Here is a 24670-nt window from a genome sequence, read left to right as displayed (position 1 = left end):
CAGTTTTGTTGAATTAATCAAACTCAATTGTTCCAATTGGATTTTGAATAAATGTGCAATTTAATTGTTTCTGATTTAGAGTTTCATTGTGTTATTATCTTCCTTGCAAACTGCTATTTTGAATACTGCTTTCCCCCCTGGGAATGAGTTGGTGGAACCAAGGGGACGTACTCCCCACACTCCCGCAAAAAAAATTATGTTTGGGAACCTCTGGCTTAGATTTCACACAGTGGAGAATAATTGCAGGAAAGGGCCTGGAAGCTTTTCTGCTATGGGAATCAGCCTCCCCGATATGCAATTTGTAATTGTATTTTTTCTAACATGGAAATGAGAGAGAGACTTCTTACTCGCAATTATATCCAAAGCAAGCTGGTTTGGTGGCATTGCAGGTTACGCAAGAAACGGCTTCGTATTGCTTTATTCCTGTAAAACAAAAACAGAAGACGTCAAATATGGCAGCGAGATTGGTGACTGGAAGCGGCTGCTGGGACCATATAACACCAGTCCTGAAAGACCAGGCATAGGCAAACTCGGCCCTCCAGATGTTTTGGGACTACAACTCCCATCATCCCTAACTAACAGGACCAGTGGTCAGAGATGATGGGAGTTGTAGTCCCAAAACATCTGGAGGGCCGAGTTTGCCTATGCCTGTGAAAGACCTACATTGGCTCCCAGTGCATTTCTGGGCATGATTCATAGTGTTGGTGCTGACCTTCAAAGCCCTAAATGGCCTCGGCCCAGTAGACCTGAAGGAGCGTCTCCACCTCCATCACTCAGCCCAGACACTGAGGTCCAGCTCCAAGGGCCTTCTGGTGGTTCCCTCCCTGTGAGAAGTGAGATTACGGAGAACCAGGCAGAGGGCCTTCTCGGTGGTGGCACCCTCCCTGTGGAATGTCCTTCCATTAGATGTCAAGGAGATAAGCAACTATAAAATTTTAGGGGACATCTGAAGACAGCCCTGTATCGGGAAGTTTTAAATGCTTGACGTTTTATGTTTTTATATGTGTTGGAAGCTGCCCAGAGTGGCTGGGGAAACCCAGCCTGATGGGTGGAGTGCATGGTCCCAGATGGCGTTGCATGGTCCCAGCGGCCCCTCCCCATCACCCGTCTGGCAGCCGCATTCTGGATTAGTTGTAATAAATAAAATAAAGACGGCCATGCAGATGTCTTTGACATCCTCCTTTGGTATCCCTGCGCCGGCCACTCCTGCAAGCCCTCCTTCAGGCAGGTAGATCAGGACAGGAGCCTGACAGCAGGTGGCGCCAGAGCCAATGACAAGCAGAGAGGGCTCTGTTTGCTTTCCTTCCTGTTCTCCTTCTCCCTCCCTGCTGTTCTAGGAGGGCAACACTGAGACCGGAGGAGGAAGATGGGAGGCAGGTGGCGGGCTGGCTGAGGCTGGTGGTGCAGAATCTTCCAGTGCCACGGATAGACCCATTTCCTCTGCATCAGAGATTAAAACACCAGAGCATCATTTGCGATGCAAAGTCCAAACCCATGTTTTGAAGGGTGGGGCAGTTTTTTTTTCAGCCAAGGGGCCGCTTTCCTTTGCAGGCCATCACCCAGGGGCCACTAGCCTTTAGTTTTAACCAATGCCTAACCGCCAATCGGGGACATGCGTGGCGCTGTGGGTTAAACCACAGAGCCTAGGACTTGCCGATCAGAAGGTCGGCGGTTCGAATCCCCGTGACGGGGTGAGCTCCCGTTGCTCGGTCCCTGCTCCTACCCACCTAGCAGTTCGAAAGCACGTCAAAGTGCAAGTAGATAAATAGATACTGCTCTGGCGGGAAGGTAAACGGCGTTTCCGTGCGCTGCTCTGGTTCGCCAGAAGCAGCTTAGTCATGCTGGCCACGTGACCCGGAGGCTGTACGCCAGCTCCCTCGGCCAATAGAGCGAGATGAGCGCCGCAACCCCAGAGTTGGACACGACTGACTTCCGGGTTGGCAATGGCGGAGCTCCTCCGTTCGGGAGGAACTTGCTCTGTGAAAAACAGGGTCTGACTGCCACGGCGAAGGTGGAGACCCATTGAAATCACAAGCGGGAGAAGCTTGTGAACCTGGGATTCGGCTGGCACCTTTTGCGCCTCCCCTACTCGCGGGGAAACCCTGTTTTGGGGATCCGGAGCGACGTGGGGTGAGTGGCGCGGTGCTTTGAATCGACTGCTTCTTTCACGGAGTGAAGCCGCATTGCTGTTGCCGGAGAGCGCTGACTTTTTCCTGTGGACAATTGGATTTTAAACAACTACCCGTGAGTAGAACGGAAAATTGGACTTTTAAATACCTTAATTTGGCACTGAAGCGGGAAGGTCATAAACAGGAAGTCCGCCTTCCGTTTTTGTAAATAGACTGAAGCAAAGACGTTACAAGTTAAAGTCTTTGAAAGCTTTTGGCAAAGGATTAAATTTCCATCGGTTTAAAATACAAAACCCCCCTTGGAAGCAGGAGAAGAGGGGGAAATTTTGGACCTAGTGAGCCTGCAGGAGAGAGTGAAAAATCAAATTACCACTGCTCTGAACCTGGGAACGGGCTGCCGGATGACGTTTGGAGAGAGTGCATTGACAGAACGGATTTGACAGCTAAATAAGAGTAAGATACTGTTTCCATTGTCCTCCTCTGCGTTTAAAAAAGAGGAAAAGTAACTGAAAATTGAAACTATCTTTAATGCGTGAGTTGTGCCTGAAAGAACTGATACAAGTGGAGACTGTTTCCCTCTAGAGGGAGCTTTTGAAACTGTTACAGGAGTGTAACTGGGGGATTTCCAGCTGCAGATAAGGATTCTGAGAACCAGAGATTGACCTTGGACCATTTAAAAATGTTGACAGGAGAGGCCATTGTGACTGTTTTATGTAAGATAAGCTGTTCGCTGGGACAGCTTCATAAGAAGATGGATGACATGACTTTTAAAGTTGATAATTTGGAACAGAAAGTGACTAATTTGAGTCAAAAAGCGAACACCAGCACAGAAATAATTCAGGACTTGGTACAGGAATCCATTTTGGCACAACAAATGGTGGAGGAGAAGGAGGAGAAGGAGAAAGCCGCTGTTGTTGAACATAAAGTAACACAAGCGGGATCCGTGGCTTTACAGAAGCAAATTGAGGACCATAAGTTGAGGCCTTTTATGATTGAATCTAGGAAAAGTCAGACTTTGAGGAATGGATTAAAGAAGGAAAGTTGGAAAGATCCCTCTATGCAGGGATTAACTGACTTTTGGGACATGGACTCGGGCCTGGAGGAGATTTAAGTTTTGGGGGCCTTTGGATTTGGAGGAATCTTGAAATATGCCCTGAAATACTTTATGGACTGTAGCTTCAACTATGGAAATTTGGCTGATCTGTTCAGAAGGAAGAAAAGGATTGACAGGTTGGAGTTTCCCCGAGATTTGCTCTTTAGCATTAAAGAAAATGAAGAAGACCTCCAGAAGGGACTTGGAAAAGAGTTAAGAGCCTCGGACATAAGATCACCAGGTTGATGGACTTTATGGAGTTGACGGAAAGGACTGGCAGAATCCGAAACCAGGGAGAGGAGATGGTGGAAGAAGATTGGAAAATTTAAAGTTTATATATAGACATATGGTAAAACTAATGAGTGATAGAAAAATGGTGGAATGATTTTTTATGGGCTTAGCAGAAATGTTATAAGGCGTTAAGGATATATAAGTATTTTAGTTTTAATGGAAAATAAGGTTAAAAAATACGTTATTTACAATATGATAGAAAATGGAGAAAGATGGAAAGGATTTGCTGAAACAATTAATAGAAGTGGAATACAAAAAGGGAGGTGAGAGGAGGTCGAGGAAACAAGGGAATGAAAGAAAGAGTATGGAAAAGGGATGATGTATGTTTTTAAATTGTTTTTGTTTTTGTTTTGTTTTATTTAGGTTTAAGGTTAGGGAGTGGGGTTTGTTTAGTTTAGTTTAATGTGTTTAGTTTTGAGTTTAGGTTGTGTTTTGCATTGTCTATATACTGTACTGTATTGTTTTTTTTTCCTTTTTGCTTTCCTCTTTTGTTTTTTTTTCCTGTTTTTCTCTTCCCTTTTTGTAACCTATAAAAGTAATAAATATTATTTAAAAAAAAAAAAAAACAGAGTTGGACACCTCTGGACCTAATGGTCAGGGGTCCCTTTACCTTTAACCGCCAATCAAGCCCTTACACTCGCCACCAAAGCACTCACATACCCAACCAAACCTTCAATTTCCACGTAAACGTATCCAACCAGATGTCATTCCCCAATGAGGAGAGATGCACCCCAGCATCCCGATAAAGGGCCACAGCTTTGAAGGTAATATTTGGGTGTGAAATCACAAAACCAATTCAGCAACCCTCTTAACCACCGTTTAGGTTATAGGCATAATTTTGGCCATACCTTTATTGATTACTGATAGTGCGTAGTTTCTCTAGGCATTGGTTCCTGACTAGCTGCACCTGACCTCATCAGGGCAGCACTGATGACTGGACCCCACCATATTGTCAGTACAGGTAAACATCGTGGGGGAGCAAAAAACCAGGATGAGACTCAACCTCATCCCAAATGCTCCCCGGGACTCTTGCGTGGCCCTAACCCTCAAAAGGGGTCGACAAAAGCATGGCAAATCCCTGAATTCCTTTAATGGAATACCTTTGCGCATTGGAGGGGCAGGTGTGACAACCTCTCCTCCACTCCACATTGAACCAATGCCTAACCGCCATAGCACCTGCGCTCGCCGCCAAACCACTCATAAAAGGTAACGGGACCCCTGACCGTTAGGTCCAGTCGTGGCCGACTCTGGGGTTGCGGCACTCATTTCGCTTTATTGGCCGAGGGAGCCGGCGTACAGCTTCTGGGTCGTGTGGCCAGCAGGACTAAGCCGCTTCTGGCGAACCAGAGCAGCGCAGTTTACCTTCCTGCCAGAGCGGTACCTATTTATCTACTTGCACTTTGACATGCTTTCAAACTGCTAGGTTGGCAGGAGCAGGGACCGAGCAACGGGAGCTCACCCCATTGTGGGGATTTGAAACGCTGACCTTCTGATCAGCAAGTCCTAGGCTCTGTGGTTTAACCCACAGCGCCTATATAAACCACTCATACCTGCAGCTAACCCTTCAATCATGGATGTTGGCAAACCCACAGGCTCACGTCTTGACCCCACAAAAGTCAGAGGGTCTCAACACACGCTCCCCTCTCTCCATTCAGGCACACAAAAGGCATTGCCGTGATTCAAGATGGCACCTCCCCACAAAAGCCCACTTACCACAATGGCGTTCACACTTCACTCTACCTAAGGAAAGGCGAGAGAGAGAGAAAGTGAGTCGGTTTTTAGGCAGTAGGGTTCCCTCGTGGCTCTCTGGCCACCTCTCAAGAATAATTGAAATTTGGGCCACGGCCATTCAGTTGATTAACCGGTTGCATTCAACCAACTTAACAGTGCTGGAGCTGAGATTCCTGCATCGCAGCAGGTTGGACTAGATGACCAGTGGGGTCCCTTTCCAACTCTTCAATGCAATGATTCATTTCCTCCAAGGCGTTCCCAGAAGTTATGCATCCCCTGTTGATCTCAATTTCTGCACTTCCAATGGTATTGTGTTTTTTGTCATTGACAATTTCGAAAAGCAAGCAAACCACCCCAAACCAAAGAGAAATGCAGAAACTACTCAAAAAAAAAACCCCCCAAAAAGGAAACTACTGAAAAGCAAACTCAGTAATAACCCCCTGACACAAATTTATTCCTCTTAATTATTTGCATGAATGGATGGGATCAGTGTTACCAACGAAGGAGTAATGGCTTATTATGAAACTATGCTGAAATGCAGTCCCACAACCGGACTTGTGACAAGGTTAAAGTCTTCTGGAATTATATATATAACGAGTTTTTAAAAAAATGTTCAGGTACACCTTTCCAAAGAGACCTGAAGCTTTTCTATTAAGAATGGTTGGACTGGAAATACCAAAAATAGATCAAAAACTGTTTATGTATGCTGCAACAGCGGCAAGAATTTTACTAGCCCAAAAGTGGAAGCGGCAGGAGCGACCAACAATAGAAGAATGGCAGACGAAGGCAATGGAGTATGTGGAAATGGCAAGGCTGATGGGACGTATCCAGAACCAGGGTGATCAAGTGTTCCAGAAAGAATGGACTAAATTTACACTATACTTAGAGACTCATTGTACACATATAAAGACACTAGCAGGACCGAGATAAGACTCGCTTCGTGAGAAGAATCAACATTCTATTTAAGACAAAAGTGAATGTTAAGACAAGATAAATATAGGAGGGAGATGTTATAAATGTGCAAAATAAAATGTAGCAGAAGGAAACCAGAAAAAGGACGGAGGGAAGTCGAAAGCTCTGCAAGAGCAAATGATATAATGGTTGTTATGTAATGGCATTGTATGCAGTAATTGTTAAAATTTGGAAAATTAATAAAAATTATACAAAAAGAAAAATGTTTCCCACAAGCTGCCAATTTAGAAGGGTTCTTCCCACCGGCTGCCATATTAGAAGAGGGATTCCCAAGAGCTGAACTTTTCGATGAGACATTCCCACAAGCCATTATGGTAGAACAGACACTTCCTTCAGCTGCCTGTTTGAAGAGGCATCCCTCTTTGTTGTGTCAATTCACTTGCTCAAAAAAATTAACAGTCGAACATCAAATTGATTCTAATTTAATACAAATTTACACGCCGACTCCAATAGCCTTGATGTTTCCCTACCCAGCCTTATTTGCTACTCAATATTACATGCATTTCCAAAGTAATAATAATAATAAAAAATAATAATAAATTTTATTTATACCCCGCCCTCACTGGCCAGAGCCGGGCTCAGGGTGGCTAACACCAATAAAATTACAGTAAAAACATAATAAGGAAAAAAACCCAATTTAAAATACAGGTTAAAATGCAATTTAAAATGCAGCCTCATTTTAAAAGTAGCCCATAGATCATAAGGGGAGGGAAACATAAGGGTCAGACTGAGTCCAGACCAAAGGCCAGGCGGAACAGCTCTGTCTTGCAGGCCCTGTGGAAAGATGTCAAGTCCCGCAGGGCCCTGGTCTCTTGTGACAGAGCGTTCCACCAAGTCGGGGCCAGTGCTGAAAAGGCCCTGGCCCTAGTTGAGACTAATCTTGTGACTTGGGACTTCCAAAGTGTTGTTATTTGTGGACCTTAAGGTCCTCTGTGGGGCATACCGGGAGAGGCGGTCCCATAGGTACGAGGGTCCTAGGCCGTGAAGGGCTTTAAAGGTCAAAACCAGCACCTTGAACCTGACCCTGTACTCCACCGGGCGCCAGTGCAGCTGGAAAAGCACTGGGTGAATATGCTCCCATGGCAGAGACCCCGTGAGGAGCCTCGCTGCAGCACTTTGCACCCGCTGGAGTTTCTGGGACAGCTTCAAGGGCAGCCCCACGTAGAGCACATTACAGTAGTCAAGCCTGGAGGTGACCGTCGCATGGATCACTGTGGCCAGGGCGGGGCGGGAAAGGGAAGGGACCAACTGCTTAATACGGTACCAACTGCTTTCAAAAATAGAATTAACACGCTTTAGCTTTTTATCCAGAGGCGATGCATTCCCGTTGGCCACCATTTTGAAAGAGGCATTCCCACAAGCCGGCCTGAGAGAGGGGCTTCTGCGTGAAAGAGCCATCCTGCTTTCTTAATATGCCTCTTTTTAACTAAGCCCTGCTACAAAACACAAGTATGTATAATCCAGGAAAGAAACTCCAAACGACGGAAGGAGGGAACACTCACTTTCGATGATGGCATTCCGTAGCAATTTGACTTGTTCCTCGAAAATGGAACGCAGGATTTCCGGAAGGACACCTTTGGGGGGGGGGGGAGAAGAGAGAGAGAGGCCCGGCAGCATGTGTGTGTGTTTTTTTAAACTTGGTAGAGCATGAATCTTAACCTCAGGGTTGTGAATTCGAGCCCCACATTGGGCAAAAGATTCGTGCATCATAGGGGGTTGGACTAGATGCCTCTGGGGATCCCTTCCGACTCTACAGTTCTGTGATGAGGAACATCTGCAGACTTTTGCAGCGGAATCGCAGCCCCGGGCGATTCTAGTTGCCATAAATGGTCATCCTAATCCGGGCAAACAGATAAAGGCAGACCCTTTCTATATATCTATATTTATATCTATTTACCTGGCTTGTAAGTGTTGCCTTTGAAGAGGGTGTCCAGCTTCCCGTAGACGACTGTAGCTATTGCCTGGAGTTTCTCCATCGCTGTGCAAAATGGGGGGAGATGGGGAAAGGACAGGATGTGGGGAGAGAGCATACAAAAAATTATAAGCCCCCCCTGGAAGCTGCAGTCCACATGGACCTTAAATGCAAGGCTGCGCTCCTAACAGGTCACGAATTTTGGCAAAGGGACATTTCGATTTTATAAAAAAGAATAACCTGGTTTTTAGTCACCGCCACACCTTGTGGAAGGGAGTTCCACAGATGAACCCGGTGCAGGAAAGCCTTGTCTTCCTTTGTCTAAGTGGCAGGTGGGGAGAAACCTATTTGTTTAAGCTCAAGGGCCACGTTTCCTTCAAGCTGGCCTTCCCAGGGCCGCATTTCAGGGGCAACAGTGGGCGGTGCAAGGGATGTAAGAAGGCTGCTGGACCCAGCTGGGCAAATGAGGGCGCGGGGCCCGGGGCCAGGGGGAGTGGCCTGTGGAGATTTCCAGGGGCCAGGTGGAGAGGTCTCGAGGGCCACACTGGCACGCAAGCCTGAATTTCCCCATCTTTGACATGGGGCCCGTCCATGGGGAGAGAGGGGGTGTTATTGCTTAGGAGGTGCTATGACCCGAGGGCCACATCGGGAGGTTTGGAGGGCCACATCCGGCACCCTGGGAGTCAGGGGAGGCGACTCACGGATCTCGGCCGGGACCCCCAGCTTGAGTTCCGCCAAGGTGTCCTGGGCCCAGCCCTGCAGCCTCCGCCCGGCAGCCGGGACGTCCCCCAGCCCCCAGGACTTGCGGCTCAGGTGGGGGGCGTAGGAGGCGAAGCGGAGGGCGAAATTGGGGTCGCACTGCAGGCAGAGCCAGGAGGGGCCCGGCCCCAGGATCAGAACCGCCACCAAGGCCAGGCATGGGGTCCGCCAACCCATCTCCCATTCCTGGCATCTCCAGGGCGTCAGACAATGGGGCGTTCTGGCTTCTAGGGAACGTTCCGGAACAGCCCCGATGGTTCTAGATCGTTCCGGAGCACGTTCCGGTTCTCCTGAGGGAGGTCTCTTCTGAGGGCAGCGTTGCCAACTCTCCCCTCTCCCCGCTGCTCTTAAGCGCTCCTGTGGCAGGGAGTTCCACAAGTTAACTTTCCTCTTTTTTTAAAAAAATAAATATATTATTAAATATTTCCTTGTGTTACGAAACAGACAAATAAGCAGGGAAAGGTACAATTGGGGGAAAAGAGAGGGGACAGCTATTTTCCAATGAAAGTGCGGTTTGTAAAAGTTTCAAATAAATAAAGAAACATGCAAAATGGGAGCTTTTTACAATTTATTTAAAAAGACAACCAATTGAACGGGACTCCTTGGCAGGTTTTGAATAAACATACACAAATTTATTGGTTGATAACATGGTAGATAGATAATGTAAGGAAATGTATAGTCTTATAACACGCAGAGAATAATATGTGCAGGGAAATCAGAGAGAGGAGCTGAGGGAAGTCTCGGGGGGGGGAGACAGGGTTTGAAGGGGGGGCAAATAATGAATATGATAGGTTTTGATAATTTGTTATGTTGAAATTGTTAATAAAAAATTAAAAAGAAAAAAGAAACATGCAGATAGACTGCCACTGGTTGGGATGCTTTACACTGACCATAGTTGCTGGTTACCCTTGGTAGATTGTATCCTTTTTTGTGAATTTGCCTTAGTCCTTTTCCACTAGGATCTGCCAGGATGCTTATTTTTATTAATATTATTATTAGAGATATTTTTTTATTGATTTTTCACAGATTGGCCAGTTTACTTCTATTTCAACATACGTTTTTCTTAAAAATCTGACTCCCCACCCTTACTTCCAGGATATTTTCATTCCGTAACTTCTGAAGCAATTCCTCCTCCTTAATAACTAATTATTCTGGCTGCTGTTGTTGCAGACATAATTAGTTTAATCATCTTTTTTTGGGAACTACCACCCTAGGAGAAAAGCTGCAGGACTTTTGGGAACAACCCACTGGAACATTTTCTTCAACTCGTTATCTATCTTTCCCCCCCCAAGCCTTTAGCTTTTATATACTTCCACCACATATGACAAAAAAGGATGCTCTTGTTGCGGTGAGTTCCGCAGGTGAACCAGGTGAGGAGGTGTTGCTTCTTCAGCCACCAGCCTCCCCTTCCTGCAAATATGGAGATGAAGCAATTGCAGAGGACGGCCAAGACTTTTCAGCTTGAAAAACTTCCCCACCCAAAAATAATATTATGGTTTTTAAAATAATATTTATAAATAAATATTATGTTTTTGTACGTGCTGGAAGCCACCCAGAGTGGCCGGGGAAATCCAGCCAGATGCGCGGGCCATAAATTATTATTAAGATGGGGATGCCCTGCAATTTCAACGGGTTTACTCTCGAGTAGGACCACGCCGGGGCACTGCCTGGATGGGGACCCGGAAGGGGTGGTGCCGCTCAGTCCCGATCCTGCCTCCAGGGTGGAGTAACGTGCGGAGAGTTTCCCTCTTTTCCAGCGATCCGAGAACGTGGTTGGGGGGAGACTGACCTTGACACGCGTTTTGGGGAGCCCACCTCCGGAAAGCAGGTAAGGCGCACGTGAGGATGCGGGGATGCGCGCCCGGCTCCCCTTTTAAAATCGGCGGTCGAATTTGCATTGCAGCTTTCTTCCCCTTTGCAAAAAATAAAAGTCTGTCTGATGTTGCAATGCATTGCGGATTTCCGGTGTTCCGCGCCCCGGAAAAGCCTGCTTCCTCTCTTACTCGCGAGTAGTGACCTCTACCTTGTAAGATCAAGAGGTTTGGGGGCGATTAACTTTCCTCCCCCCCCAGCGATCCTCTCCTTCTGTTTTTCCCACGGTGGGTTGCCAACTAACGGGGAGGAGGAACATTTAAGACAACCCCCAATTTTTGACTAAATGAAGTTAGCAGAAAACATCGTTTTATTTTTATTTTTATTTTTTTATTAGCAATTTCAACAAAGCACAGTATCAAAACATATTATATTCATTATTTTTCCCCTTCCCCCTCCCCAGCTCCTCTCTCTGATTTCTCAACACCTCTTGTTCTCTGCGTTCTGTAAAATTGTATAAATCCTTATATTATCTGTTTACTATGTTAGCAATCAATAAGTTTGTGTATGTTTATTCAAAACCCGCCAAAGAGTCCAATTCATTTTGTTGTCTTTTTAAATACTTTGTAAAAAGTTCCCATTTTTCTTTAAAGTCACAGTTGTCCTTATCTCACAGTTTATATGTCAGTTTCGCCAGTTCTGCATAATCCATCAATTTCTCGTTCTTCCATCCTTGTGCTATCAAGACTCTTGCTGTCGTTGTTGCATACATAAATAAGTTCTTTAATTTCCTTGGCAGGTCTTTTCCTACAATCCCTAACAAAAATGCTTCTGGTGTTGTTTTTTTACAAATGCCATTTTAAACATTTTCTTCAATTCATTATATATCATTTCCCAATTTTTTTAAAAATTTCTCTACATTCCCAGCACATATGATAAAAGGTCCCTTCCTTTTCAGAAAACATTGTTTTATACACGGGAAAAGATGGCAATTCCAGAGACTTTCTGCTCCAAGCAATTCCCACCCTCTTTGATAACTGTTATTTGCAAAACGATATCAAAATATAAATCAAAAATAAAACTCCCCCCCCCCCCGTAAAGTGCCGGTTAGGGACTTGAGGGCATCTTAATTTTTTTCAGAAGCTTGTCAGATTCATTTGAATTCCACCCCTTCCCCCCATTTGATCTGGATTATTATTAATAATAATAATAATTAAATTTTATTTATATCCCGCCCTCCCCAGCCAAGCCGGGCTCACCTTGTAATTGTTATTTCAAAATCTTACCAATGCAGCAAAATGTGAATTGCAGGGGACTATGAGAAATTAAAAAAAAATCAATGTTATTAAAAGTTTTCAACCTAATATACCATAAAATTCAAGCTAAACTAAAGAGAATAATGATAAAAAAAAATCAAACAGGAAAAACTAAATTCTCTCTTCCTATGGGACTCTCCATATGGGGTTCAAAGAACTCCGCACACGGTATCTTGTCCCTTATGACAGGGCTGCAAAGTTTGCCCGTGTTCTTCAGCCCATTCCGCAGATGGGGAAGACTGAGGCCGAGAGCAGGGCGGTTGGTGTGGCTTGCCTTTCGCATGCCTCATGTCAGAGGCGGCATTCGAACTCTGGGCTTCCTGCTTTGCAGCTGTGTCTCAGGGTGGGGGGCTGCGGTTCGGTGGGGGGAATATTTCAGCCGAAAATATTCACGATCTGGAAACTCAAAACGAGGAACTGGTAGATCAAAACAGGCATTTGGAGCCCAGTTGCTGGAAAGATGCAGGAAATGGATTTTCCTGGCAATCTTCCCGTTGTAAGCATGCAGAAAGAATTTCCTGCCAGGGGGAATTCCTCATTTCAAAGAACTATGAATAATTGGGATTCTGGCTTCCTGAAAGTCCTGGGTTTTTATTTTTTTAAATCATCAGTGAGTCTTTTTCATTTGGAAGTTTAGAGGGTTTTCTCCCCCCACCCCCTTTATATTATTTATTGGCGTCAAAATGAAGGGTAGGCAAAACATGTGTGCTTTTATTTAAAATGCATCCCTGGGTTATTTGCAGGGCGTAGAAATTCGTTCATTTCCCCCCCCCCTTCAAAATATAGTCTGGCCCCCCAAAAGGCCTGAGGGACAGTGGACCGGCCCCCTGCTGAAAAAGTTTGCTGACCCCTGAGATAGGTAGATAGATAGATAGATAGATAGATAGATAGATAGATAGATAGACACACACCCTCGGCCGATTCATAAGTTAATGGACTATGCGGAAATGGCAAAATTGACAGCAAAAATAAAGCGATAAAAGAGACAAATGTATCTTTAACCCAATGTATTATTGCAGCCTTTTTTTTTTTTACTATTAAAGTGCCATATGCTTCAACATTTCTCCAGTGAAAAGACGGATGTCCTTTTTAATAATAATAACTACCAGACTTTTAGAAGACATCTGAAGGCAGCCCTGTTTAGGGAAGCTTTTAATGTTTAATAGACTCTTGTATTTTAATATTCTGTTGGAAGCCCCCCAGAGGGGCTGGGGAAACCCAGCCAGATGGGAGGGGTATAAATAAATTATTATTATTATTATTATTATTATTATTATTATTATTATTACAGCACCCATCTGACTGGGCTGTCCCAGCCACTCTGGCCGACTCTCAACATATAAAATATTATAATAAAACATGAACGTATCATTCAGTCTAGGTCTTGTTCTTAGAAGTGCATAGATTTTTACAAAACATGAAAAATTTCACCCTAGAACCATTTCCACCGACCCCTGAGAGTGTCAGTTCCAACCACTTTGGAAAGCCCAGATCAGTTGAACCAAGGGGGGGGGGGCGTTCTCCTGGCTCCCCTCCAAAAAAACGTCATTTTCGTATAAATAATGTTGCCCTTGGGTTTTTTAAAAAGAAGAAGAAAAGGAAAAAAAACCCTCTTGCACGAGCGTCGCTTTCCCTAAAAGGAAGTGAGTTCAGCAGGCATTACTCATCGGAGTTCTGAATCTTCCTCAAGCAGAGAGGTTTCCCGTGTTTTGGGTCAGGATCCGAGCGAGCGACTTGCCATCCAAGCTCCGTAGGGTGACCTCAGGATCCCGTTCCGGTGCGTTTTCTTAAAATATCCACCTTTTTCTGTCTTTTTCCCTCTCCCTTCTTCTTATAATTCAAAAAAGCAGGCAACGACGAGGAGACCCATCGCCAGTTCCGCCTGAGGTTCTGCATTTTGTTCCGGTCGGAAAGTGGTGCCGGTAAGAACATGAACCTGGGTTTAATAAATAATAATAATGTTATTTATAAATAACAAAACAAAGATTCCTTGAAATGCGGGAATGGTGGCTGAGTACCTCTCGATGGGATATGTATGGGTAAAATAAAGAGGTTGTTTTTGATCCGTTGCTTCCTGGCTGCCTCTCAACTTCCTCGTGTTGTGGGGATTAAATTGAGATCTTGGGGGGGGGGGACTGTGAATACAATAAATAAATATTGATTTATTGATTTGTTTCTGGGATCTTTTATAAAGGGCGGTATATAAACAGAACTATTGTTGTTGTTAATACTCCTCAGAGTAGACCCGTTGAAATAAATGGATCTGTGTATTATTTCACAAAATTTGTATACCACTTAAGAACCTCTAAGAAGTTTAATGACAATAGGAAATGTTTGAATTGTCATTTTTTAAGGGGGGTGGGCCCAGTTAAAAGCAGTTATGTGGAAATATTCAAAGGATGGTGGAAATAAACACATGTAACTTCTACTTGGCTAAACAAAAAAGTTTTAAGCAGGGACAAAAGTTAGACTTTCCCCCTTTTTGTAAAGACTTTATATTTCATTTTATAGTGTATAGAGGGTCAAAGTTGGTCTTGTCCATGTGGATTCCAAAAGCAGACTTACATGAATATTGTGCAACAAAAAATAAAACACTGTCCTCCAGTAAAATGACTTGAGAAGGACTGTGAAAAGGATAGTTCAGCATTGTTTTCTAGATCCCTGACTTTTTAAAAATAAAAATATGCATTTCATTGAGTCATAGTATCATAGAATTGTGGAGTTGCAAGGGAACCCCAGGGGTCATCCAGCCCAACCCCCTGCAATGCAGGAATCTCAGCTAAAGCATTCATGGCAGATGTCCACCCAACCTCTGCTTAGAAACCTTCCCCTGTTGAACAGCTCTTATTGTCAGAAAGTTTCTACCATATGTTTAGTCGGAGTCTCCATTCTATAACTTGAAGCCACGGGTTCGAGTCCTACCCTCCGGAGCAGGAGAAAACCAGCTTGTTCCACCTTCCTTGTCACAGCCTTTGAGATATTTGAAGGTGGCTCTCATATCTCCTCTCAGTCTCCTCTTTTCCAGCCTAAACATGCCCAGCTCCTTCAGCCGTTCCTCATCAGGCCTGGATTCCAGACCTGTAAAATTAATTCCACCTTTTTTATTACAAGCACAGTGTATACTGTTTCCTTCTGTCTGCCTTCTAAAAAGTTTGATGATAAAGCCTTGCCAAAGAGGAAGACGTTTCCCTGTATTTAATAATCTGAACCTCCCCACACAGGGGCAGTCTACCTCTGAATTAGCAACTGCTGCAGATATGCTGATGACACAACCTTGATGGCAGAAAGTGAGGAGGAATTAAAGAACCTTTTAATGAGGGTGAAAGAGGAGAGCACAAAATATGGTCTGAAGCTCAACATCCAAAAAACGAAGATCATGGCCACTGGTCCCATCACCTCCTGGCAAATAGAAGGGGAAGAAATGGAGGCAGGGAGAGATTTTACTTTCTTGGGCTCCATGATCACTGCAGATGGTGACAGCAGTCACGAAATTAAAAGACGTCTGCTTCTTGGGAGAAAGGCGATGGCAAACCTAGACAGCATCTTAAAAAGCAGAGACATCACCTTGAAGACAAAGGTCCATATAGTTCAAGCTCTGGTTTTCCCGGTAGTGATGTATGGAAGTGAGAGCTGGACCATAAAGAAGGCTGGTCGACGAAGAATGGATGCTTTTGAATTCTGGTGCTGGAGGAGACTCTTGAGAGTCCCATGGACTGCAAGAAGATCAAACCTCTCCATTCTTAAGGGAATCAGCCCTGAGTGCTCACTGGAAGGACAGATCCTGAAGCTGAGGCTCCAAGACTTTGGCCACCTCATGAGAAGAGAAGACTCCCTAGAAAAGACCCTGATGTTGGGAAAGATGGAGGGCACAAGGAGAAGGGGACAACAGAGGACGAGATGGTGGGACAGTGTTCTCGAAGCTACGAACATGAGTTTGACCCAACTGCGGGAGGCAGTGGAAGGCAGGAGTGCCTGGCGTGCTCTGGTCCAGGGGGTCACGAAGAGGCGGACATGACTAAACGACTAAACTAAGCGGACAGAGAAAGGCTGGTGCATTTGTGGTGGGCTTCCCTGTAGGCCTCTTGCTGACCCTTGTCAGAAACAGGATCCTGGGTTCAATGGGCCTCTGGGTCTGAGTCAGGCAAGGAGAGTTTGGGGGATGGCGTAAGAGGGGGTAGATGCCTGACTTGAAGGAAGTGGATTGAGAAAAAGGCCTCCTCTCTCCCTCCTCTAACATTGGATCTTGCAGACATCCAAGGAAGCTGATCATGGGAAGATTCCAGGCAGACTTTTCCCGATAAACTGCGGAACTCCCTCCCACAGGGTTTAAAAGAGGAATGGGGAAATTTGTGGAGGAGGAGTGGGCTGTCGATGGCAACTAGCAACCAGCTTATTCCAAGCAGATCCCCCCCCCCTTTTTTTTACAGGAAAACCCCCTCTCTCCAGGGTGGTCCAAAAAATTCTATATGCTTTACTTGAGATTCTTGCATTGCATGGGGGGTTGGACTAGATGACCCTCTGGTCCCTTCCGACTCTACAATTCCAAAGCTTTGAAGCAATATCTTCTCTTGGGCGCTTTTGTGTTTTTTCGAGACGCAGCTTCTCTCTCGCTCTCTTTCTGCACTTCCTGCTTTCTTCACCAAAACTGACATGTGTCTGCACACAGGATGTGGCTTTTCAGCGAAGCTCAAACTCGCTTCTTCATAAATGGGGCTTGCACCACTGCAGGAGGATGGTCGGATCCTGCCCTCCCTCTCTCCCCGCCCTCGACTTCCTCTCTCAGCTTCCCTTCACAGCACACCTCTCCTCTTTTAGGGACACCCCAGAGGCCTCGATTCCTGTCCTTCAAGAACCATTTATCATACACACACACACATTGCATGTTTTTAACAGTGAACAAGGAGGCAGTTAATTCAGTAGGAGGCGCCTTCGTTTCCCCCCAGTTATATTTTATTAAATTTCCAGAAATTTCACACATGCATTCCAATACATATTAATTATTTCTTCCCACTCCACTTTCTGTGGTGTTTTTTTTTTAAAATTTCTCCCCTTTGCTGCACCCTATTTTCTCTCTCTTATAACATTAGAGATCCCAGGCCCCAGGGAGATTAGACTGGCCTTGACCAGAGCCAGGGCCTTTTTGGCCGTGGCCCCGGCCTGGTGGAACGCTCTCTCATAAGAGACTAGGACCCTGTGGGATTTGACATCTTTCCGCCAGGCCTTTAGTCAGGGTTCAGTCTGATTCTTTTCTTTCTTTTATAAGAATAAGCATTAAAGAGGCTATCTAGCCCATTCACGGGTCCTTTAAAAGACCAGTGGTAACAGTTGGCCCTGGAGAATATTAAAAAGGTAAAGGGACCCCTAACCATTAGGTCCAGTCGCGGACGACTCTGGGGTTGCGGCGCTCATCTCGCTTTACTGGCCGAGGGAGCCGGCGTACAGCTTCTGGGTCATGTGGCCAGCATGACTAAGCCGCTTCTGGCGAACCAGAGCAGTGCACGGAAACGCCGTTTACCTTCCCGGCACAGTGGTTCCTATTTATTTACTTGCACTTTGACGTGCTTTCGAACTGCTAGGTTGGCAGGAGCAGGGACCGAGCAACGGGAGCTCACCCCGTCACGGGGATTCGAACCACCGACCTTCTGATCAGCAAGTCCTAGGCGCTTGGACTTAACCCACAGCGCCACCCGCATCCCTTGGAGAATATTAACCTCTCTCAATTTTACCTGCGCACTGCCATCTGTCTGGATTTTAATTTGCTCTAAACTAATTTTAAGATATATTTAATTAATTGATTGCTTGTTTTTTATGTTCTTATGTTTTTGTATACTGTGTTAGTTTTGTGATGTTAGCCACCCTGAGCCCAGCTCTGGCTGGGGAGGGCAGGGTACAAATAAATATTTATTATTATTATTATTATTACTACAATAACACAATCACCTCTAATTCCAGGCTTGGACTGGATCACAGGATTATAGAATTGTACAGTTGGAAGGGACCCCAAGAGTCACAAGTCCCCCCCCCCAAAAAACCCCCCTCTGTTTTAAAAAGAAAAGGCATTTTATAAAAGCCATGTCTATCTTCTGCTGCAGGTTGAAGAGCCTCTGTACGACCGGCGGAACTCCTTGACACTTTAAAATTCGGTTGTCCGAAAAACTCCTCTGTCGCAGTGGCAAATCTCTCTGCTATCAGTAACTTTTGGGGGGCAGCCGAGTCGAGCAGGAGATGTCTAACCCTCTGCGGCAAGTTTTCAACAAGGACCGCACGTTCCGCCCCAAGAAGAAATTCGAACCCGGAACGCAGCGCTTCGAGCTGCACAAAATGGCGCAGGCGTCTCTCAACGCCGGGCTGGACTTGAAGGTGGCCGTGCAGCTGCCGCCGGGCGAGGAGTTGAACGACTGGGTGGCCGTCCACGTGGTGGACTTCTTCAACCGCATCAACCTCATCTATGGGACCATCGCCGACTCCTGCACGGAGCAGAGCTGCCCTGTCATGTCCGGGGGTCCGAAATATGAGTACCGGTGGCAAGACGAGAAATCCCGCAAGCCCACTGCCCTCTCGGCCCCACAATACATGGACCTGCTGATGGACTGGATCGAAGTGCAGATCAACAACGAGGACCTATTCCCCACCAACGTTGGTGAGTCCGTTTCCGGGATTTGCTGCGGGGGGGGGGAGCCAGCAGCGTGATGCGGCTGCGCAAAAAGGCGAATGTGATTCTAGGCTGCATTAATCCAGAATGCGGCAGCTAGACTGGTGACTGGGAGCGGCCGCCAAGACCACATAACACCGGTCTTGAAAGACCTACATTGGCTCCCAGTACGTTTCCGAGCACAATTCAAAGTGTTGGTGTTGACCTTGAAAGCCCTAAATGGCCCAGTATACCTGAAGGAGCGTCTCCAACCCCATCGTCCATCCCGGATACTGAGGTCCAGCGCCGAGGGCCTTCTGGCGGTTCCCTCCCTGCGAGAAGTGAGGTTACAGGGAACCAGGCAGAGGGCCTTATCGGGTGGTGGCACCCGCCCTGTGGAACGCCCTCCCACCAGATGTCAAAGAGAAGAACAACTACCAGACTTTTAGAAGACATCTGAAGGCAGCCCTCTTTAGGGAAGCTTTTAATGTTTAATAGATTATTGTATTTTTATACTTTGTTGGATGCTGCCCAGAGTGGCTGGGGAAACCCAGCCAGATGGGTGGGGTATAAATGATAAATTATTATTATTATTATTATTATTATTATTATTAATAGAACCTTGCATTCCCAAGTCACGGGAAGGTGGTGGTTCAGTTTTTGCCCTTTGCCGGACAGATCCTCTGTCGTGGGGTGGTTTGGACCCAGAGGAAGTGTGGGGGGAACCAGCTGGGGAGCCTCTAAGGGAAGAAGGCTCAGAGCCCGTGGAGGGGTGGTGGAATGGCAATGAGTGGTCAGAGGGAGAAGAGGAAGAGGACTGGGAGGTGGAGGTGTCGGAGGCTGAAGAGGTAACAGGGTTTAGTGAGCGGGGAAGAGTCTGTGGCAGAGAGCAGTCCAGAATTGGAGGCAAGAGCTGAAGCAGGAGAGGAGGGAGGCCAGGAGGCAGAGATGAGTCCGGGTGGTGAAGAGTCACGGATGTCTCCCCCTCTTGTTGCAACCAGCTCCCCTCCCTGCTAGTCTCCCAGAACCAGGAGAGGCATGAAAAGGGCGTAGGAGAGGTTGGTTTTGCGCAGGCGCAGTCTCCGATTGCTTGGGAAAACCCATGAGAGGAGGAGACCTAGGCAGCTGTCATGGACTGACTGGATGCAGAAGAGTGGTGGGAGGAACCTGCTGGGGGGGACCCCCAAGGGAAGTCCAGAATCAGAGGTGGAAACTGAAGCAGGAAAGGAGGGAGGCAGAGATGAACCCGGCTGGGGAAAAGTCATGGAGGTCTCCCCCTCCCGCTGTGACAAGCTCCCCTCTCCGCTCCCAGAACCAGGAGAGGCATGAAAAGGGCAGAGGAGAGGTTGGTTACACACAGGAGCAGTCTCTGATTGTTTGGAGAAAGCCCTGGGGAGGAGGGGGTTGAGACGGCTGTAGGAAGGCAGGGACTTCCAGTCTTGGCAACTGATCCATTGGAGAAACCAGCCAAGTCTCAGGGCAGAGTCTGTATACAAGGTCCAGTCCAGTCCTAAGGTCAGGTGTATCTCAGTTCACGTAGTTGGACGATCCGGGGGTCAAGAAAGCCGTGAGTCTCAAGAAGCAGCAAGGTCTGGTCAGGAAGGACAAATGTTTGTTTCCAGCAACTCACTGTGAGGCTGGAAGCCCTGCTTAAGAAACTGGAGTCAGCTGGTTCACATCAGGAGCAAGAAGGCTGATCAGTAGGGGGCTGGATGGACCCAATAGTTTGACTTTATAGGAAGCAAGCTTTCTACTTAAATCAGCTGTATACCGTATTTTTCGCTCTATAAGACGCACCAGACCACACGACGCACCTAGTTTTTGGAGGAGGAAAACAAGAAAAGAAATATTCTGAATCCCAGAAGCCAGAACAGCAAGAGGGATCGCTGCGCAGTGAAAGCAGCAATCCCTCTTGCTGTTCTGGCTTCTGGGGTAGCTGCGCAGCCTGCATTCGCTCCATAAGACGCACACACATTTCCCCTTCCTTTTTAGGAGGGAAAAAGTGAGCCTTATAGAGCAAAAAATACGGTATTTGGAACGAGGAGGACTAGATACTTTTTTATTAGAGGGAAGGCCATAGCTCAGCCGTAGAGGTCCAAAAGGCTGCTGGAGGGCTGTTGCCAGCCAGTGTGGACAGTATTGACCTTAGACAGGGGCGGTGTTGGGCATCTCCGCCGCCCGTCGTGACCTGGGCATCATGTGCGTTTCTCGCACCAGGTACCCCGTTCCAGAAGAACTTCCTCAAGTCCGTCAAGAAGATCCTCTCGCGACTCTTCCGAGTCTTCGTCCACGTCTACATCCACCACTTTGACCGCATCGCCCAGATGGGCTCCGAAGCCCACGTCAACACCTGCTACAAGCACTTTTACTATTTTGTGACGGAGTTTGGCCTCATTGACACCAAGGAGCTGGAGCCGCTGGTGAGTGCCCAGCCGGGCTGAGCCCCTTGGCCTGGGACCAGGCCTCCTCTGGGGAAAAGGGTTGCCAATCTTTTCATAATTATTTTTATTTATTATTATTATTATTATTATTATTATTATTATACAGTGGACACTCGGGTTGTGAACGTGATCCGTGGAAGAGGCACATTTGCAACCCGCAGGGTTGCAATTTGGCGCTTCTGCGCATGCGCAAAGCGTGATTTAGCGCTTCTGCGCATGCATGAGCGTTAAAACCTGGAAGTAACCCATTCCAGTACTTCCGGGCTTCAGCGCATCCTTAACCCGAAAACACTCAACCTGAAGCATCTGTAACCCGAGGTATGACGGTATTTATATGTACAAAACCACTGAGGTGATGGCATAAAATACAGGCCTCCTGCATTGTCAGGGGTTGAGCTGGATGATCTTTGGTGTTCCCTTCCAGCGCCACAGTTCTATGAGCCTGTGGCTTTCAGTGATATTTATATACCGCTCGATGTGCAGAATCACTAAGCGGCTTGCACTGAGGTCATTTTGGAAAAGAAGAGGAAGACCCAAGGCTAAGCCTCATTTGGAAATTGTCATTAGTAATATTGGAACCGTCGAGGGAGAAGGGACCACAAGGGTCATCTAGCCCAACCCCCTGCCATGCAGGAATCTTTTTGCTCAACATGGGACTTGAACCCACGACCTTGAGATTAAAAGCTTCATGCTCTACCGACTGAGCTACCCCACATATTATTATTATGATCATCATCATTTTTGTAGCATTCATATACTGCCTGGTGTGCAAAATTCCAAAGTCATTCCCATAAGACATAATAAGATGATTTGAAAAAGGAAATGGCAACGCCAAGTAATATTTGGAAATCGTTTTTATTATTACCATCATCTTCATTATTACTGGTACTGTTATTAATATTATATTTATACGCTGTTAACCTACCTTGCCTAAAAGACCTTCATAAGGTCTAGCAGCTTGCTGCTTTTTAAAAAATATATATAGTGGTGCCCTGAACCTTATTTTACCTTTTTGCTGTGCAATGTTAATAATAATAATAATAATAATAATAATAATAATAATAATTTTTATTTATACTCCGCCCTCCACAGCCAAGGCCGGGCTCAGGGCGGCTAACAAGCAATAATAAAAACAAGTTGAATGAATACAACTTAAAAAGAAGATTAAAATACAACATTAAAACATTGAAACATTAAAATGCAGCCAAGCTGATATAGATATAGATAGATATTCATTCTTTCTCACAGTTTCGAACGGCAGAAAAGCACTCAGTTCTTTTCCCCACCCTCTTTTATTCGACAGAAGGAAATGACCTCGAGGATTTGCCACTGACGCCCTGCAGGGAGCGATTCCCCCCGCCAGATACGAGCCTCTCCTGGGACTGCGGAACTCTCCTCCACTAGGGAGGGCAAGGGGAATCTGGAGCGCCTTCCTTCCCTCTTTAAAGAAAATAATATACTGTTTTATAAAACAAAGCCAAAGAAGGGGGAGGGGGGGAGAGAGAGAGAGAGTTATCCTATGACGACTACTAAAAACTGTTTTATACAATGATTTTCCTTGTTAGAGAGAGTGTGTGTATGTTGTGTGCGTGCCTGTATGTATTATAATCAGGGACAGAATCATAGAACCTGAGAATCCTGAGGGTCATCTAGTCCAACCCTCTGCAATGCAAGACTCTTTTTGCCCAATGTGGGATTCGAACCCGCAACATGACTCTCATGTTGTCCCTATCTTTTAAAAAAAGGCGGGGGAGAAGACCCAGGTAACTACTGACCGGTGAGCTTGGCGTTGATACCAGGAAAGGTCCTAGAACAGATAATTCAACAGGTGGTTTCTGTGAGCATTTAGAAAAACGAGTGATCTAGTGTCCAGATCAGGGGAAATCATAGTGTCGCGCTATTCTGCTTTGGTCAGACCACATCTGGAGTCCTGTGTCCAGTTCTGGGCGCCACAATTTAAGAAGGATTTTGACAAGCTGGAACATGTGCAGAGGAGAGCAACCAAGATCATCAAGGGTCTGGAAAGCAAGCCTGATGAGGAACGGTTGAAGGAGCTGGGGACGTTTAGCCTGGAAAAGAGGAGACTGAGAGGAGACATGATAGCCATTTTCAAATATCTCAAAGGCTGTCATATGGAAGAGGGAGCCAGCTTGTTTTCTCCTGCTCTGGAGGGCAGGACTCGAACCCATGGCTTCAAGTTGCAAGAAAGGAGATTCCGACTCAACATCAGGAAGTGCTTTCTGACAGTGAGAGCTGTTCCACAGCGGAAGGGACTCCCTCAGAAGTGTGGGAATGTTTAGTGATGCAGGAGAGGATATATTGTTTTATTATAGCCTTTCCAACTTGTGTTAACAAGCTTAAAATTTTAGCAGAGTAACATTCCCCCTTTTAAACTCGCAACGGATATGTTTGCTCAGGCTCCCTAAAGCCTCTATAATAACTATTCTGGTATTTTCCCCTTATTCCCTCATAAACGATAAGACACGACCAGTCTTCTATAAAAGTATAAAAAGAGTTTACTCACACATCATTCTGTTCACAATCGGATCCCAAAAGGCAGACTTAGCTTAGAAAAGTAACATACACCTGGAAACTATCTCATAAGGAGACACAGAGCATCTTTGGCTAAGCAGATGTTGCTTCTTTGATGCATATAGTCAAAAAAGAGAGAGATGGCTGCCCTGCCCTGTGCTTTTGTCATTACCTGCACAGGTGAGGCCACGCCCACCTCTAGTCACATGCAGAGGAAGTCTGTCCCAGCCCAGAAGGAAACAGGAAGTTGACCTGCTGGCTGGACAAACATTCCTCCCCAGTGTAAACATGTTCACTCTAGAAATGTTGTACTTGACTGCTCTTATGTTTCACATCCCACAAGAAGAAGGTTGTGGCCTCTCCTTCCTTGAAGGTTTTTAAGCAGAGGTTGGATGGCCATCTGCCATGGATGTTTGAACTGAGATCCCTGCATTGCAGCGGGTTGGACTAGATGACCCTCAGGGGTCCCTTCCGATTCTAGGATTCTGTGTTGAGCTTCAGGCCACGGCCCTCACAGACGCCACTTGACTGGAGTGTTTCTTCCTGGCTGGTCCTCCCTTTCCCTTGCCCAAGAGAAGAGCACCTGTTTGAGTGTGTGCAAAAATTGTCCCACCCATGGGATCCCCTCCACTTTGGCCAGCGGAACTGGCACTGCCACAGGTGCTGCCCAGTAATTGTAAGAAATCGGTCCCGAGCTCGCACTTTGGAACTCCCTGCCACTTGATATTGGGCATGCGCCGCCGCCCTACCCTTCCAGCTCCTGCTAAAAAAATTCTTGCTTCAGAAGCCGATGTGAGTTTTAATCAGTTTTTAGGACTCTCTCGGACTTGTGATTTGGGGGGGGGGGGTAGGGTTGAAAGGAGTCTCTGCCTGCCATTAAACCTCTGTGGGGGGTTTTGTAAGTGTTTTGGGGACTGGATCCTATGGGGGAATATTTCGCTTGGGCGAAATCTGCCTGTACTTTTACGTGCAGAACTCTGTTCAAACCACTAGCTGGAAATACATGTATTTTTTAAAGAAAATAATAATAATAAACTTTTCTAGCACTGCC

At 46.2% G+C, this 24670-nt stretch overlaps 2 protein-coding genes across 7 annotated transcripts in view; one reads left to right on the top strand and one right to left on the bottom strand.

Annotated features, from left to right (window-relative positions):
- Positions 1 to 10855, bottom strand: part of IZUMO4 (IZUMO family member 4) — an 18764-nt gene extending 7909 nt beyond the window's left edge. Inside the window, exons 1-5 of one of the 3 annotated variants that reach the window (XM_080989217.1) lie at positions 10677 to 10855; positions 8114 to 8194; positions 7719 to 7790; positions 5227 to 5249; positions 348 to 423 (exon numbers count right to left, since the gene is read on the bottom strand). In XM_080989217.1, coding sequence (XP_080845343.1) covers positions 348 to 423; positions 5227 to 5249; positions 7719 to 7790; positions 8114 to 8194; positions 10677 to 10840 — 416 coding nt within the window. In that variant the 5' untranslated portion in view covers positions 10841 to 10855. Of the gene's footprint in view, positions 1 to 347; positions 424 to 5226; positions 5254 to 7718; positions 7791 to 8113; positions 8195 to 8829; positions 9116 to 10676 lie in introns of those variants that run through there. The other 2 variants (XM_080989218.1, XM_080989216.1) reach the window with 2 other exon arrangements.
- On the top strand, positions 9203 to 24670 carry MOB3A (MOB kinase activator 3A). 4 transcript variants are annotated; one of them, XM_080989260.1, is made up of 5 exons: positions 9203 to 9265; positions 13866 to 13937; positions 18108 to 18655; positions 20864 to 21066; positions 22391 to 24670. In XM_080989260.1, the coding sequence occupies exons 3-5, from the start codon at positions 18241 to 18243 to the stop codon at positions 22418 to 22420; spliced, it is 648 nt and encodes a 215-aa protein (XP_080845386.1). In that variant the 5' UTR covers positions 9203 to 9265; positions 13866 to 13937; positions 18108 to 18240; the 3' UTR covers positions 22421 to 24670. The 4 variants fall into 4 exon arrangements, with proteins under 4 accessions (XP_080845386.1, XP_080845385.1, XP_080845384.1 ...); XM_080989259.1 differs by lacking the exon at positions 9203 to 9265 and adding an exon at positions 10575 to 10715; XM_080989258.1 differs by lacking the exon at positions 9203 to 9265 and adding an exon at positions 10593 to 10715 and having other exon boundaries at positions 13863 to 13937.

The sequence above is a fragment of the Podarcis pityusensis genome, assembly GCF_964106645.2.
Source record: "Podarcis pityusensis genome assembly, chromosome: 18".
In the NCBI taxonomy this organism is placed as follows: Eukaryota; Metazoa; Chordata; class Lepidosauria; order Squamata; family Lacertidae; genus Podarcis; species Podarcis pityusensis.
This window is presented reverse-complemented; position numbering and strand designations above follow the sequence as displayed.